Genomic DNA, 17,941 nt, shown 5'->3' with positions numbered 1-17,941 from the left:
CATCGGTGAGCAGCGAAGTAAGGTGGGAATACTAATCAGTGTATGTTTCCGGGCAACGAGTAAATTGGTGTTCGCTAGCATTCTATTTGGCTATCTGTGAGCAAAAGTAAATTGGGGAGATCAAAACACTTTGATTTAGCCCCGTAAACTAATATTTAACTAAGACTTAGCTTTTGTTATTTTATATTTAATTTTTTTTTTAAATTAATGATTCATGTTCGATAAATTAATAGGTTAGTCATCTCATCCGGCCAAAATCCTTACTTATATTATCATGAATGAAATAAATTATGATAAATATATTAATTATGTTTTTGATGACAATTATAACAAGTCTCATTTATAACCAACAAATGTTAACAAAATTATTATGATTTTCACTTAATTTCTGTCTCAAAAAGATACGTGGCTATTATAATTTTAGTGAGATATTCTTTAGTTTAGTACATTATTATAGGCTCATATTTGATTTGATATACGAATATTTTATATATAATTTATTGTACTAATAAAAAAATAAAAATATATATATTAGAGCTCGATGTAAAAGAAACAGTAATAACAAGGAAGTTGTATGAGATGACACTGCCCTACACAAAACCATCCGCGGTAGTACGAGACGATATCGCACATCGTGGAACCATACAAGTTGGTGTACGTCATCAAGAGCATATGGGTCGATCACTCAGGGGATCAGTGATCATTAATGAACCTCATATAACAGGTATAAAGGTCGACCCTCTTGCTAAAGTGAGGAAACAATTTCCGAAACAGTCAAACACACCAAAACTCACTTCAATATTATCCTATTAACTTAAGCTTTAAAGGAGTCGAATTGAAATTTTTTCTCCCAACTTTGGCTTATGTATAAGAACTTAGAGAGGAAAAGTAACTTCCAGCTTGACCTCAGATTGGCTCAACAAGCAATGTCCCGACTCGACGCAATCCTTCTCCCATCGGAAAGCCTCGTTGATAATCTTATGCATTTGGATCAGACCGAGCCGTGCTAACAACTCAGTGAGACCGTAAAATTGCACAACAAGAAAGAATTTGTACAATTTAATCCATAAAAGAACAGTAGTAAAAACAATCTGATTTGATTCGTAACTTCCATATTAACTGTTTGCAGATCAAATTAATTATAGGATATTCTCATTTAAATAAGCAGATCGTTGTGATCAATATAAGAAAAATATCAGCGACGGATCGGACGGAGGACTGCGCACAGAAATGGGATTTGCGTGATACACTATCCATAAAAAGGTTATAAACCATTCCGTCTTAATTGCTTGCATAATCAAATTAATCATATGTTATTCTTTATTTATGTACAAGAATAATATTATTCCACGGAATGATCTGAAATAAATGTGATTCGCGTGATCCTCATAACCGTTTGTTCTCTGGACGATTGAAATAGGAAGAAGAATGAGACGAACGGTTATGCCTTTTCCTCAAATTTAGATTCTTTCTTTACTCTCCCCTTCCCCACCACCCACCAATACCCATAACAATAATCATAAATAAGAAAATAAAAAGAAATTAATGCCCTCCCTCTCTCCTCCTCCTTTGATCTTTACGCTTTCCTTCGTCCCATTCTTTCTCCTTCCTCTCCCCCTTTTGTTGGTGACGGGATGTCTTCTCCTCTCTCTTAATTTGTTGTCACTCGCATCTCTTCTGCAATCGCCTTCATCCATGTCTGAGATCGTCTCGGAAAAAGACAATCGGAAAAAGACAATCGTTCATCGATTCTCCTTGTCGCTCACTTTGCATCGAATTGAGAGATCCATGGCTCTGCAGTTGATCTGTTGCTTTCTAGTGTTCTTACTCTATGGCAATGTTTCCGGAAAGGAATGCACCAACACTCCTAATGAGCTATCTTCTCACACTGTTCGTGCTCAGCTTATGTCCACCGAGAATCAATCTTGGAAGGCGCATGCGCTCTCTGACTACCACTTAAACCCCACGGATGAGTCCGCGTGGATGGAGTTGGGACGGAGAGAAGCGCTGAATAAGGAGGTTGGTATCGAGGAATTTGACTGGCTGATGCTCTACCGGAGCATGAAGGGTTTCGGCCGGGTCGAGGTGATCGCGAGGCAGCGAGGAGAAGATTTCCTTAGCGAGGTGTCGCTCCACGACGTTCGTCTTGACCCGGATTCCATGTATGGGCGAGCACAGCAGACGAATTTGGAGTACTTGTTACTTCTTGATGTCGATCGACTGGTTTGGAGCTTTCGGAAACAGGCTGGTTTATCAGCTCCGGGTGAACCTTATGGAGGATGGGAGAGACCAGATGTGGAGATTAGAGGACATTTTGTGGGTAAGTTGTTTGTAGGAGAACTATAACTCTAGTTGCTGGCCGCTCATGCTTTTTGCAAATTGCTTGTGGTGTTTCTTTCATATACTGATTGATCTTTTTGTGCTTGTTTTCTCACCAATTTGTTCATAATGGAAAAGCCTTTTATTGTTGGATTGGCTGGCATCAGTATATTCTTTTTTTTTTCTTTTTGGATTGAGAGCTTAACATTTAATAAAGGATCTTAGTTTTCTAATTTGTAATATAATTGTAGTAATTTGTAATAAAGAATCTTAACATCCAATAGTTGTTTTAGATAAATTTGAAAGAGAATTGTCACACCGATGTTGCTTTTTGTGTTTTTCCAAATATCTACAAGCGGAGGACATTAATTGTCTTCCTGATGGTAATTGAACTACCGCTAGCATGTTCTTGCTGTTCCTGGTGTAAACGAATTCATTTTCTCTAGAAACCTAGAAGGTTTTGTCATTCATTATTTTTTTTAGATATCTTTGCTCTGTCCATTGTCTCCCTGGGATATGGATTCATCATTTGACATCAAAATTTCACGAACTCTGCTTCCATGTTTGATAATTTCTCTATCAGCTAAGCATTTTGCCAGTAACTTTCCTACGTCTACTTAGATTTGATCGATGGTGAAATAGTTCTGTTTTCGTCTCGATCAGAAGAAGCAGTCTTCTTCTGTAATCTCATTAAAGCTTAAAGAAAAGGAAAATGTTAGCTACAGCACTTCAACTGCCCCTTCAATTAGCTCTTGATTTGTTGCCCTTCATAGTTTTTCCTTCCTTATATATATGTATTACAGGATGTGCGTAGGCATGATAATGCACATGATAGAGTTTACTGGAAGATAGAGTGCCTAGCTCATGGGGAAAACCTGCCTGATGCCAACCGTTCAGCTACTTGGATGGTGGTGTTTTGCCCTTCAATTTTCTGTTGGGGTTGTCATGGCACACTAATTAATCTTTCTACTGCTGATACATTATTGAGATCTTTAGCTAAAATGAGTTGAATGAGACAGTGAGACTACAAATTGGCGCCAGCGCCACAATAAAATCTAATAGAACACTTAAATCTCCTGTTTTATAATCAGTCAAGTTGGTTATGAAACATATATTGCATTTTAAATGTATAGCACAACGCTATCCTGTAATCTTCTGGTATTATAACAAGGAGAAACAGACTAATTGAAGTATCTTTTCCTTTGTTGTGTGAACATGTGAAACTTGAATATGTTGGTCTTAAATCCGAGTGCTTATCATGTATCACAACTGAGCCTTGTACTACATGGTTTATTTTTAATCAGATAACCTAGACCAATTAACTGTGTCTATCTATGAACTGATTTTGGCATCGAAGTGACCACTAGATGCCTTACCATAAAGGCTTACTTGGTGTAAGTCTTGGCCACAATTTATGAGTTGTTTAAACTTTAAAGTTTGTCCAACTTCTTGCTGTTTTTTCATTGATCATTAAACTAAATATTTATAATTGTTTCTGTTGTAATCATGTTAGTTTTCACCGTTAATGTTCTCATGTGGTCACTTGTATAAGAATATGCTAATTATTTATTGAAGATCAGTGACATGTTAATTTCTCATTGATTCAGGCAGAATGTAGTAGGAGTGCATGTGTAATGCTGAGATGAATTCTGCTTTATTGATTTTTTCCTATAAAGTTGATCAAAGTTGGTCTGGGGAAGTGAGAAAGGACGCAATGCCTCTTGGACTATCTAATACACTACTGTTCACTCATCTTAACAATCGTTATAATTACATATCTGTGCAGCATACCAGATTTCTATGGATATAACCATCTTTTCTTTGAATTCTTCCTAAAATTTGAGTTGATGATATGCTGTCATAATCTTGATCGCTGAGTTTTGCAGGGCACTATGTGAGTGCTTCTGCTCAAATGTGGGCTAGTACACACAACAGAACGCTATATGAAAAGATGTCATCAGTGATTGATGCACTTTATGAATGCCAGAAGAAGACAGGCACAGGATATCTGTCTGCTTTCCCTCCTGAATTTTTTGACCGTTTTGAAGCTATAAAAAGTGTTTGGGCTCCATATTACACAATTCACAAGGTAATTTATCAAGATTCTGATACTTGATAACTTGAATAAAATGCATTGCCATTGATTGCTGACATCTTCATCTTTAACTGCCATTGTCATTTGTTATTCTTCTATATTTAACCTAATGCTGATCTACTGACAGATCATGGCTGGCCTCCTCGATCAACATATATTAGCTGGTAGTGTCAAAGCATTGCAAATGGTGGTGTGGATGGCAGATTACTTTGGGAACCGTGTCAAGAATGTTATACAAAGATACAGCATAGAAAGACATTGGTCGTCTCTCAATGAAGAAACTGGTGGGATGAATGATGTTCTTTATAGGCTCTACAGTGTGACGGTAAATTACCTTGTGAACTTCGTATTGCAATTTGCAATTACATACTAGTAATATGGCTACACAATTGCCCACTTGGTCACTGTTTTGAATTCTGCAATTTTATACAAAACCCTTGAAGGGATACACAAAACACCTTTTTTCATAAATTTGACTAAAAAAATAACCATCTTTTCGCCATCCTGCCTTCTATGTTGGTGATTTACCCCTTGCTGTGCTTGTCTAGATGAGAGTGATGGGCATATCTGATGATCATGAGGTTATAAGCAATTGTTGCACAGACTATCATGCAGTCTTTAAGTAAATTTTAGTAGATCAATTAAGAAAAATGGCATCATTTGGTTAGGTAAAATCGGATGAAGATTTATGTTGTGCACCTTGCTTCATGAAGCCTTTCTAGTACGAAAATAAGTTCATTATTGGTCTTTTCATGGGTTCAAGTTATAAGAAAATCCATATATAATTTTGTCATTACCTATGGTTCTGGATCTTCTTGGTTGGATTAGTAGTCTCCTGAATTGTTGAAAGCATTTCCGTTGAAGGTAAATGTCTAACTCATTCTATCTCATCTTTTTACTACAGAGGATAATATAATCTTCCTATGTACATTCGCCATGTACACATGTCTTTATTGTAATTAAAAATATAAAGAAGCCTTTTTTATTGAAAAATGAAAAAAAAGGAATTTACATTTTTCACTGTTACTTGCTATTTTACCAACCATTGGAAACTAATATTTTTTTCAGTTTTTTTATGTACAAAATTTTTTTTGCTACTGGTCAATATAATTGACAGTAATTTCTAATCGATACTTATGTTAAAGCAATAAGAGTGTTCTGTTTATATGATTATAGCATCTGTGCAGATGTCTTAGCATATCCAGGTTACTTAATTTACTATATGTAGCAGTTCATAGTATGCTTGATATTTGGTTATGTAGACTGCTTTCTGTGCAATTATTTTACTTAAATTCTTATCCTAATGCATGATCCACATGGATCAACTTCTTATATAAAATTTCCTTGAATTTGTTTTCTGATTATCTTCTAAACTTTTGCTTTCATGTTGTTTCATATATAAAGTCAGCACAAAACTATATGAAACTTAGCTTGAAAGAAGCTCTTCTAGTTATTCATGGTGTGCGACATTGTTATAAGTTATAACTGCTTAAAGTTCTGATAATTTAAAATTCAATACCATTGCTTTGGTAGCAATATTGAGGTTATCCCAAGGTTTATCGTACCACAGCGTATTGCTCGATATGGGTGGCATGTATCTGCTCGATAGGGGATCGGTATAGGTACTAGTTTGCCAGTACACCTCACCGTACCGTGTGTCAATACATTGGTACGGTTCGGTATGTAGTATATTGATGGTTGATCGATACACTAGTATGGACTAGTAAGGCAAACCATGGGTTATCCAATGTTGAAAGAATTGGGCTCTTAAGCTAGATGAAATAGTTTTGAATCTTTAGTGGTTAAAATTACTGCAGACATGTAAGTAATAGACAATTGTGGCATGGTAATATCAATAAAATTATATATATTTTTACTGCTCCAGTTCTCCAATGATCTAAAGTTGTTTAAAAAATTGTCTACTTCAAGAGCACCTGATATCCTAGTGAAGCTTGCAGTCCAAGCATTATTGGAATACTTTGTTAGTAAGAATCTTTTGAAAAAAATACTTGTATTTAATTTCTTGTTGTCGACAACTTTTTGGTCAGTATTGTAGGAACAAAAAGCTAAATCAGAGTTTCTTGTTTGACTAATGCAGAAAGATCAAAAGCATCTGGTATTGGCTCATCTTTTTGACAAACCATGTTTTCTTGGTTTGCTTGCAGTTCAGGTAATCATTCATGTCCCAGATCATAGTTCCCTCCCCTTTTTTTATAACTTTATGCATCTGCATTTCGGCTGGCCAACACTAAAATCACTTCAAATGGTAAAAGGTAGTTACTGGTTGTTCCTTCCTGTGTTTTTTATAACTTTATGCATCTGCATTTTGGCTGGCCAACACTACAATCACTTCAAATAGTAAAAGGTAGTTACTGGTTTGATCTTTCACATCTTGTGGCCTTTTGACAATAGATACAACTCTCCAGAAATTTGCCCACATGGTGGACAATCAACAAAAAATAGAAACTATATGCAGAATTGTTGAAGTGATGGAAAAAATATGATTGTCATAGAGTTCAATTATTTGATTTTTTTTAGCAATATATATTATTTTGCAGAAGATTCGTGGTTTCTTCTGTTGCTGCTTTCCTTCAATTACTCCAGCCCATAACATTCTTTTCCCAACTTAAAAACATTGTATGCCTTTCATGAGAATAATATGCTCCATTTTATCAATTCTTTTGACTTGGGATGTAATATATGAACTACTATGTCCAAAATAAGAAACATGGCAGCCAACATGATGAAAGGACATTAGTTCAAGAATAGAAAAGAAAGTTTTTGGGAGGCAACAAGTAAAATAAAAAAAAAAGGGAAGAGGACACACATAAATTTGAGAAAAAAATAAACCAGATGCTTGTGATATATAGTTATTTATTTTATCCAAAATTGTTCTCCTTTGTGGTCTCTCCTCCCTCTGTCTCTTACCTTTCAAGTGTCATCAATCATGCCCAATGCAGGCAAAATATTATGACAATTTCTTTTGACAAGGTATCTCATAGGCTACTATATCACTTGCTTTAATTACATAACATAAACCAACCAATGCCAACAAACTGGTGAACATACATAGTGATTGAAGCTTAAAGTGAATGTTATGTGATGATGAACATATTGTTGTAAAGTGCACAATATGTTGTAATAACAACAAAATGTCATTATCTTTGTAATCTTGTCATGCAAAACAAGCTAATAGTTTCATATTTCTAATGGCAGGCTGACAGCCTTTCTGGTTTTCATTCAAATACACATATCCCAGTTGTTGTAGGAGCACAAATGAGATATGAGATCACAGGTGATCCACTATACAAGGTAATTGTGTCTTTAACAAGGAATTATTTTTTTAATGTCTGAAGCTACACTCTACTGATTACATCAATAGTGACATCTGAAAGATGATCAAAATAGTAGTAGATGCCATCTTCTTTCTCTTTGAACTTGGTATGTATCGTTTGCAGACTGAGGCCTTGTGTTAACTATGTTCTTTCAAGGGGCACAAACCAGCTGCTCAGGCTGGATCTCTTGCAGTTGTTGTGTCTTTTACTTCTTAGCATTTCTTTAATTGCTTTCTTCTATGATGTTACATGGCAACTTTTATGTTTGTTTGGGGTGCCATTTGTCATTGTTGTGTAGCCAGTACACCAGACCATTTAGAAGTCAAAGCCAGTCAACAATTGCTAAGTGCTCATGTGTAATCTGTCCTTCCATTTTTTAGAACAGTATATTTTAGAACTTGTCTCAAAATGTAGAATGATCTGGCTAGACACTCAATTCATCTTTCAGGATATTGGTGCGTTTTTTATGGATGTTGTGAATTCTTCCCACAGCTATGCTACAGGAGGAACCTCAGTTGGCGAATTCTGGTAACATGATTATTGGTAGCTTTTGTTTCCATTTACTACTTTGACTGATAGGTAATTTGTCGAATTGTTCATACGATGATGAATCTTGAAATATCATGCCAATATGTGACCTTTAGTTTCTGAAAAATATTTTACGGTTTCTGTATTCTAGAAATGGTATAATTTAAGATGTTCTTTTCTTCTGTTACAGTCTGTCTGTTTACTTTGATGTGTAGGTCTGATCCAAAACGTTTAGCAGATACACTAGGTACAGAAAATGAAGAATCTTGCACAACTTACAACATGCTTAAGGTGCAGCAACCTTGCTTTTGCTAGTATTACCTACCTCTTCTTCAGAATATACAATTATTAATTAACATCTAACGTTCTCACTCCAATCGAGACCAGGAAAAAGGTTACCAAGGTGTCAAAACTTACTTGAAGATGTTTATCTCACATAGAGTGTCATTTCTTAGGGTATATCATTTTCTTTTTTTTAAAGTGTATGCCTGTCTGCAGGTATCTCGCAACTTATTTCGTTGGACAAAGGAAATGGCATATGCTGATTATTATGAGAGAGCAATATTGAATGGCGTGCTAAGCATTCAAAGAGGGAAGGAGCCTGGAGTGATGATTTACATGCTTCCACTGGGGCGTGGGCACTCCAAGGCAAGGAGCTACCATGGGTGGGGAACAAAGTTTGATTCATTTTGGTGTTGTTATGGAACAGGTAGTGTGATGTTCTTCCTGAGCCTCTCTGGTTTTTTAGCTATCAAAAGCTGTATCTTTTTCTTTCCACTTCTGTAAACTTAATAATTATCTATTATGCAGTGACTGCATGACCATAAATTCATGGAAATTCCCAGTTGATAGCCTCTGATGACTTGGAACTTGTCTACATTTTAACTGATCCTTTTTGATGTAATATTTTTGAAGATCATACGATGGGTATTCATTCTTTCTCTCTTTGTTTTTGCAGGAATAGAATCATTTTCAAAGCTAGGAGATTCTATTTATTTTGAGGAGAAGAGAACAACACCAAGCCTTTATGTCCTACAGTATGTATCAAGTTCTTTTATTTGGAGATCTGCAGGGATTGAACTCAAGCAGAAGACAAAACCTGTTAATTCCTTTGATCCTTATCTCCAAGTATCCATAACGATTTCAACTAATAAGGTACCATGAAGCAATTTAATTACTGTTGGGTATAAATAAGATCAAGACTTGAATAATCCACAGAGATTACCTGTAAATATCAATCTTGCTCTATATGGATTATGCATCATTTACACAATAAACTTTGATACTGATAATAATACTCTTCATACATAGAAGTATTCAGATTAGCTTTGTCACAACATCAATGCTCTTTTGATGGATTCATTCCTATCAGAAAAAAAAAATCAATCAAGGGCTTTTATTAATGTCATAAGAACTAGTTCCATTGAAAGACTTATAAAGATCTAATTTATTTTATATCTTGTGTCCACGTGTAGTCAAGTAGTCAAATTTCAACTTTGAACCTGAGGATACCATCTTGGACATCTTTAGATGGTGCAAAAGCAACTCTAAATGATAACAATCTGCAGCTACCATCTCCTGGTATGATTTTGTTCCATCTTTTCTTTGAGATAGATCTCATGGCTTTTATAGGTTTCAGTTATATCTTTCCTTCATGCCTATTGCTGTCCACGTAAACTTATATGAGCCTTAGAGCATAATGCCAATATGTATCATCAGTTCCAGTAGCAGTACAGAAGTAGTTATCAGGAAACAAGTCTTCAATTTCTTTAAATCTGATCAATATTGAAGTACAAAGACTTGTATGAGATGCTAGTTATTGAAATGAGTTTCTTTTTCTTCATGTATGGAAATTTAGTAAATAAATGGTCAAATAAGTCCAACTTTACTACTTTATATGATTTCTGAACCCCCATTGATCAACATCCACTACTGGAAAGGAATGGGATATGTATTTTGGACAACTCAATAATAAGTCTTTGTTTTTGTTCTCCATGACTGATATCTTTGATCTTTCTTTTCCCTGTTTGACGTTGAAGCGGTTGTAGGTTCACCATCAGCAGCAATAGTGCATCTTTCCCTTCCCCTGCCTTCATTTTTACAATTCCTGTTCCTGTTTTCCCAAGCACTGAATTGACAATTTCTATGCTGTCAGTTCTCCGTCTTCTCTCCCTCAGGCTTTTTGGAATCTGAGTGCTATGTTCACTTGTAGATTCCAGTCTCATTCTACTTCATGAAGTTTACCTTGAGCTTGGAATGCTGGATCTTGTTGGTCGCTTAGCTTTGTTTCTTGGTTATCATGAACAAGGTATGCAATATCGTACCGTACTGTTTCGAAGTTGGCTCGGTATGGTACCGAGCGGTAAACTAGGGCGTACCGAGCAGTTTTAAATATTTCTTCCTCTTACTGTAGCATTGTAGCACGTTCCGTCCGGTAACGGGCGGTCTGCGTCGGTATGCCATCGGATCGGTACGTACCGCCCATATCGGGCGGTACCATTCGAAATTGTATACCATGATCATGAAGTTGGCTAAAATATGCTTTTCTTGGAATTTAAACACAATGTTAGCCAGAACAATAAACCGTTCTTATAGAGAGAAAAAAAGTTTGAAGAGTTCAGACTTGGTTAAGCTCCTTGTTTGGGGCATAAGCATATGTCAACAATCTTGTCCTTGGTTCAAAATCCAATTTTGTGTTTGCATCTAAGGCTGCAAACTGTAGCTTGTTTTGATACTTGGTTGCCTTTGTTCTGCAAATTTTCTAACAGCAATGTGTTTTGGCAGGAAATTTCATTTCTGTGACCAGAAATTGGATGTCAAATGACATCGTGACTGTTACATTGCCTCTCAGATTAAGGATGGAGCGCATACAGGGTTAGTTCACAGAATTATTTCACTTTTTTGTTTTCTTCTTTGGCTTCTAATTGAGAACCTTTTAGAGGAAAGCACAATCAATTTGTTTTGCTGACAGTAATATATATATTGGGAGTAGATTGAACCGATCTGACACTTGAATTTGATCCATGATTTCTGGCAGATGATCGGCTTGAATATGGATCTATCCAGGCAATTCTTTTTGGACCGTATCTTCTTGCAGGTCTGACCAATGGCGACTGGGACATTAATACTGGGAATTCGAGCTCTATCTCCGACTGGATCACGGCCGTTCCAGCTACATATAGTGGTCAGCTGATAAGCCTCACGCAGGAGACCAACGGCAAGACGCTCGTCTTCTCCAATTCCAACGGCTCACTGACAATGGAGGAACTGTCCATTGAGGGGACTAATGCGGCTATCCACGGAACATTCAGATTTGTGTTCCCCGAGAAGGCGGCTGCTGTCCAGAGCTACGTTATGCTGGAGCCATTTGATCTTCCTGGCACGACAGTGGTGCATCGAGGCCCGAACAATGGGCTCGCGGTGTCATCATCGTCGATTACTCCTGGTGCTGATGCCATGTTCAACATAGTACAGGGGTTGGATGGCGAACATGGGACGGTGTCGTTGGAGTCGAGCACCCAACGAGGATGTTTCGTGTGTGGCATCGGTGGATCGTATTTCTCTGCTGCCGGGAACAAGACAGTTCAACTGATCTGCCCATCGGACTCGGAGCTCGACATGATGTCTTTCCGGCAGACTGTGAGCTTCACTCCTGTTGCCGGAGGGTTGAGGCAGTACCATCCTATTAGCTTCGTGGCCAACGGAGTCAGCCGGAATTTTCTGCTGGAGCCTTTGCTGAGCTTGAGAGATGAGACATACACTGTCTACTTCGACATCCACCAACAAGGCAATCCAGCGATCGACAACTTTGCCAGAGCCACCTTCACGCCCGTCGAATATGACACATCGTGATGTGCGTTACATTGATGGGTTGCAGCCAATTCTCGACGGCAGCCAGATGTAAATATGTTTGTGTCGTAATCTATAAACTCATTTGACTGAAAGATTATAGAACAGCATCCATCTGTCATATTTGTGGTGCCGAGATTACATCTATAGAACAGAGCAACAGAATATATCATCGTTGCTGTCTGACATGAGTTCGCAGTGAGTCCTAAATCTTAGATTCAAGGAACCATTCTCAAAGCACCACAACCAACCTAAATCTTCTGCACCTCTCTACTGATACTTGAATATAACACTACCCATGTATCATAAAACTGCACAAGAATTCATTGTCTACAAAACCAAACACAACAACAACAGTAACAAGCCTTAGTTTTAGCAGCATATGATCTACTGGACTAGGTTTTGGTAGATCAAAAATGGTCAAGTCACTAAGTCTCTCAGTTGATAGCATGCTCATGAGTCATAATCTTTTCTTTGATAATATAGATATTGTGGCCTATTAAAAACCAGCAATACAAGACCATAGGACTTCAAAGCACGGTTCAGACGAAATCATAGATTTACAAACCTAAAAACCCTTGATGTAACAACAGAAAAAGAACAGCTCCAAGTTCCAATTACCTCAAATCTGTCCCACTTTGGAGAAATGGACATATTGCAAAACGTTAACCGGACACTTGCATAGAACACTGTAGAGCACAAGAACAAAAAGAAAACAAAGACGGGAATTAAGGGCAAAACATGAACCCCAACCTTCCCAATGACATTCCTCAATAACCACAATTCAGATCATCGATCCAAAATGTTTCTCCATACCATGCAATCAATAAAGCGAATTATAAAACTGATGCCGCATAAGCTAAAAACTTCCCAGAAACATAGAACTGAACTCAACACATTGGCAATAATTACTATCACTAAATAAATATAGCATAACATCCACGATGGTACGTAAAAAGCATCAGATCATAAACCAACATATGTAATCCACCAACCAAGCACAAATAACAGCTCACACAATTACGTATTGATGCCCTAGGTATCACTCCACTCATTTTAGCAACAAGGACATCACAAAGCAGCCAACCGAAGGGAACGCTTGGATAACAAGAACACTGAACCAGAGCTCAATGGCCTCACCCATTGCTTTAGATCTTGTCAAGCTTCTCAGCCTTAACCACAGGGTTCGCTTTGGCAATGGCATCCCTGGCAGCTCTCTGGTAGTCGAAAGGGCAGCCATGCTTGTCCGAATAACGATGCGTAGTGCAGAAAAGATCCCCGCATCGACATTGAAACCCTGTTAGACCGACCCGTTTCCTGCATGTGCTGCACCTATTTGGACCATTTTTTGCCTTTGCTTCCCCAGAACCACTTGAGCATAGCACTTCTGGTGATTGTGAAGGAATGGCCTTTAGCTCCCCAGAGACAATTCTCACATCTGTTACAGCAGAGATTACAGGCTCCTTGCCATTGCTGCTGCAGATGTCACCGCCACTGCCATTCACAAGATTGTCAATGGAGGATGCTGCAAGCTTGGCCTGCTCCTGCTTCAGAATCATTTCCCTGTGGCACTTGGAGCACATATTCATGGTCGCCGCGCTTCCGAAGAATCCACAGTTGTTGATGCACAGGATCGGGCCCTCAGGAGCTTGGCATCCAGTCTCATCGTGATCCATCTTCAAGTTTGCTATACCACGATGACCATCAATTATATGCCTAATTAGTCTAAACCGAAACCCTAAGATAGATCATTCAGATAAGTTCAAAAAATCCAAGTATCAGTAACCCCATTTCGTCTAACAATTTAAATACCAAGAAGAAGATTCCTGATCACGATCAAAAAAATTAAAGCCTTTATCCCATAAATCCCTAAAGAAGTCTAGTTTATTCCAAAACAACAAATTTTACATCAGGAAAGACGTACAGCGACAACATACAGAATTCAATTTGGGTAGAGTAATCAACAATACGCATAAAAAAGATACAAACTAAAAGAAAGCCGGATGATTTCAACCCAACGATGAGCACTTTTATGCCCCCAACAATAAAAGAATGCAACTCACCTGCTCGAATCTGCTCTCAAAGGCGACTGTTTTCCCTCTCGGTCAGTAACAATAAGCTTGGACGAGCCTGGCGATTGAAAAAACGGGAACAGAGAGCAGAGCAAAAAATTCAAATCAACCAGCCTCGGCGATCGATCACCACAAAAAAGGAACGACAGCCAGCGTGTTAAAAACCTAACCCTAACCCTAGCAACCAGAGAGCTCCTCCTCGGAACGGTGCGATCGAGGCTGGGAAGATCCAAGTTAAATATGTGCTCATCCTCTGCTATCTTATCTTATGTTCCGCACTATATTGATATGCGTGCACTGAATCAGCCGTACACGTTTCTCTTAAGAACTGCTGATGCTCGATATCGATCGCTCGTGAGAAAATGGACGGCGATCTAAGGATGTCGCCTATGAAACCATTATGAGCATAATTTGCATAAGAACAATGTCACTTGTAGATGATACCATTCTAATCCATTGGGTTGACTGTATCCATCTGTTGTTATCGTTAATTTCTATAAGAATAATAGTTTCCTTTCCCTTCCTTTTTAGACTCACTTAAATGAATCAGCACATTATATTTATTTATTTATATTGATAAAAGTATATCATATAAAACTGATTTTATGAATATAAACAAAAAATTGTTAGTAAAAAACATATTGTTATGGAAAATATCAAATATCAAATATAAGATAATATAATGATATTGTTTATATAAATTTAATCATGAAATGAATAAAAACCGCTTGAAAATTAGCATATAAGGTTTTATGAAGCTTTAAAAAATATATTTTGGAAACCTAAGTTACATTATGTTGGAGGCCTTATTTAAAAATATTGGAACTCACCTTCCAATGTTTCAAAAATTCTAGATTTTCAAGAAAATTTGAAGGAATGGCTTACTAAGCCTTTAAGATAGGTTTTTTACTAATTCCATTCATTAAAAAATTAAATTTGTATCCTTTTTTAATTTTATTAAATTTAAGATTAATTTATTATCAGTTTGGGTTAAAAAAATATGTGAGTAAAGAAAAAAAAATAAGAATTGAGTTGCACTATTTTTAGGATTATATTCAAAAATAATATAAGATACAATGTAACTTTTATTTTTCAAAAAAATAAAATTTTAGAAAATAAAAATGTCTTACAAAGTTTGAAATGAACTATATATAATTGATTTTTGATTAAAAAAAAATTGAATTTGTATGGATTTTTTAATTTTGTTCAAAAAAGATTCAATTAATGTATTGAATTTGTATGAATATTATCAAAGAAGATTATGTTAAATATCATATTTCCATGATAAATTATTGAACTAATATACTTTTGAGATAAGTGGCATAAGAAATACTTCAATCATACACTCGGACCGGGACAAATATCAAGTTGAATGATTGGTTGATGCGTGAAAGAATGAAGCTCATGCTAAATGTTTCGACATAATATCGGAATGATCAAATATTATATCAGAAGATTAGACATCGTGATAAAGATAATACGTTGAAGGAGTAAGCGATATGTCAAGAATAAGATAATATGTCAAAGGTTCAAATGAATAACCGTACATCGGGACATGTCAAAAGTTTCAATATTTTGTTAGACAAAGTTGTTGACCCAACATCAAAATATTCTATAGTTAATTTGAGTAATTTTCTAGTTGAATTAGAGCTCAAACCTGCAACACCCTTTAGGCTTAAGTTTAGGTTGAAATTAAGCGTCATACCATCAAGCTTAAGCAACGATACCATATGAGTCAACCAACGACAAAAAAGGTATTAACAACCTTGCTGACAATAGTACAATCAATGTAGGTGGTTATATTGCCTGGTTGGCAATAGTATCACTTGGACTCTAATATATCAATGGTAGTACTACTAGAGTTCAGTATTGATAATAGTACTACTCAGTATCGATAATACCACTTAGTATCGATAATAGTTAGGTAATACCATCAAGCTTAAGCTCGTGTCAAAAGTTAGGTAATACCACTCAGTATCGATAATAGTACCATTCCGATCCCAAAAATTTGATAATTTAAATTTTTAATTTTATTTTTGAAGTCATTTAAGGGTTATAAATATTATACCCAGGCTCGATTGATGGAGCATATATCCTTGAGATTAAGAAGTATTATATACTCTTATTTTGAGCATACCTTATGTCTTCTCTGCTTTAGTTTAGTTGTAATACTAAGTTATGAAGGTGAGAGATCTTTGGAAAGAAAAAATGAGTGTTAAAAATTCTCTTCTAAGTTTTAAAAATAAGAAGGTTATAAAAGATGATTGATTTTCATTTGTTGAAAATAATATCGTGGGTGAAAGTCGATAGTCTTGATGAAAAGAAAGTAGATATTGGTCAAAAAAATTTAACCACAATAAAAATTAATATGCTTACCGTTACTCATATTTTACTTATAACTTAGTATTATTTTTTTTACTCATAACTTTTACTCTTACTATGATGAATCGAGTTTTCAAAATATATTTTTTATTAGATTTTAAAATATTTAAAATTACTATAACACTAATTCACCCTAGCTTATTGCCAAGGGCTATTAAGATCTTTAACAGGTTCTATTTAAAAAAAAAAAGAAGATACGAGTTATAATGTTTTCCAATGTGATTATATAATTTTTCCAATCTTATTTAGAAAAGTAGTAACTTTGTTTAAAAGAGTGTAACTCACGTCTTAGTTCTTTTTTTACAAAATTTTTTAAATTTCAGCAAACATTAGAAATGACTTACAAAAGAGGTAAATATTTAAGTCTTAAAAATAGGTATTTTCACATAAATTACACTATCTTTACTTAATTTATTACAATTATAGCAACAACATCAAAATAAGTATTTGAGTATGAAATTAATAAATATTCTAATATTTAAATACTACTTAAGATATTTATAAAAATATCATTTTTTGATTATTGAGTTTTTATTTACCCTTTTATGTTAATTATTTTAAATATTAGTTATAAAATTATATTTATTGGGTTATCTTTATGTTAATTATTTTAGTGATACAATGAAAGATGTAGATCTCACGATCCAACCAAAATCATCTTGAGATAAAGTCATCTCACGATAATTATATACGATAATTATATATTATCTTTGTGGTTAGATCTCTTTAGTATTTCGATAGTTATATTTATAAAATTTATATTAAAATCTCTATAGTTATAATACTTAAATATTTAATCTCATTTACTTTAATACCATCATTTTATTAATGAAAGATGTGTAGAAATAAGATGAATAAAAACATAATTTTAATGTCCCAAGTAAGACATTTACATTGATGCCATTTTACAATTGCATTGGCAAGAGGTGAGACAAAGACCTTGCGTCCTACCAATGTAGATATAGAGCAATGCAACATTGGCGTAGATATAGAGGCACCAAAAGAGGAAGAGGAGGGAGAGCAACGATGAGAGGTGAGGTGAAGGGAGAGGAGGAAGAGGATGATGACTGCGTCGATGCAAATGTAGAGCGACGTCAATGCAGATGCAAAGTATTGACATCTACGGCTTCTGCTCTGCATTGCCTTACATTTGCATTCGCACCGACGCAAATGCCAAACGATGCCGATACAGATGTAGAGTATCAACATGTATAGCTTATGCTTTGTATCATCTTGCATCTATGTTAGTACAAATACAGATGTCAAGTGATGCATAATAATGAAAGAGAGAAGAAGGATGAGAGATGAGGGAAAGGGAAAAGAATGATGAACATTGCTTTACATATGTGTCGGTATTGACG

At 35.8% G+C, this 17,941-nt stretch overlaps 2 protein-coding genes across 3 annotated transcripts; one reads left to right on the top strand and one right to left on the bottom strand.

Annotated features, from left to right (window-relative positions):
• Positions 1 to 1,499: 1,499 nt before the first annotated feature.
• On the top strand, positions 1,500 to 12,312 carry LOC135649798 (uncharacterized). Its single transcript, XM_065168625.1, has 12 exons — positions 1,500 to 2,320; positions 4,206 to 4,408; positions 4,542 to 4,739; positions 6,513 to 6,584; positions 7,631 to 7,726; positions 8,198 to 8,277; positions 8,493 to 8,568; positions 8,776 to 8,986; positions 9,236 to 9,432; positions 9,753 to 9,858; positions 11,062 to 11,151; positions 11,315 to 12,312. Exons 1-12 carry the CDS (start codon positions 1,546 to 1,548, stop codon positions 12,127 to 12,129), a joined length of 2,919 nt encoding a protein of 972 aa, XP_065024697.1. The 5' UTR covers positions 1,500 to 1,545; the 3' UTR covers positions 12,130 to 12,312.
• A 699-nt stretch (positions 12,313 to 13,011) lies between these two features.
• Positions 13,012 to 14,443, bottom strand: LOC135580836 (zinc finger A20 and AN1 domain-containing stress-associated protein 8-like). 2 transcript variants are annotated; one of them, XM_065166286.1, is made up of 3 exons: positions 14,369 to 14,443; positions 14,190 to 14,256; positions 13,012 to 13,813 (listed from the first exon to the last, which is right to left on the bottom strand). In XM_065166286.1, the coding sequence occupies exon 3, from the start codon at positions 13,800 to 13,802 to the stop codon at positions 13,275 to 13,277; it is 528 nt and encodes a 175-aa protein (XP_065022358.1). In that variant the 5' UTR covers positions 13,803 to 13,813; positions 14,190 to 14,256; positions 14,369 to 14,443; the 3' UTR covers positions 13,012 to 13,274. The 2 variants fall into 2 exon arrangements, with proteins under 2 accessions (XP_065022358.1, XP_009419157.2); XM_009420882.3 differs by having other exon boundaries at positions 14,375 to 14,393.
• Positions 14,444 to 17,941: the final 3,498 nt, after the last annotated feature.

This window comes from Musa acuminata, chromosome BXJ3-9 (assembly GCF_036884655.1).
Source record: "Musa acuminata AAA Group cultivar baxijiao chromosome BXJ3-9, Cavendish_Baxijiao_AAA, whole genome shotgun sequence".
Lineage (NCBI taxonomy): Eukaryota > Viridiplantae > Streptophyta > Magnoliopsida > Zingiberales > Musaceae > Musa > Musa acuminata.
Note: the sequence above shows the minus strand (reverse complement) of the source record. Positions and strands in the feature narration are given on the sequence as shown.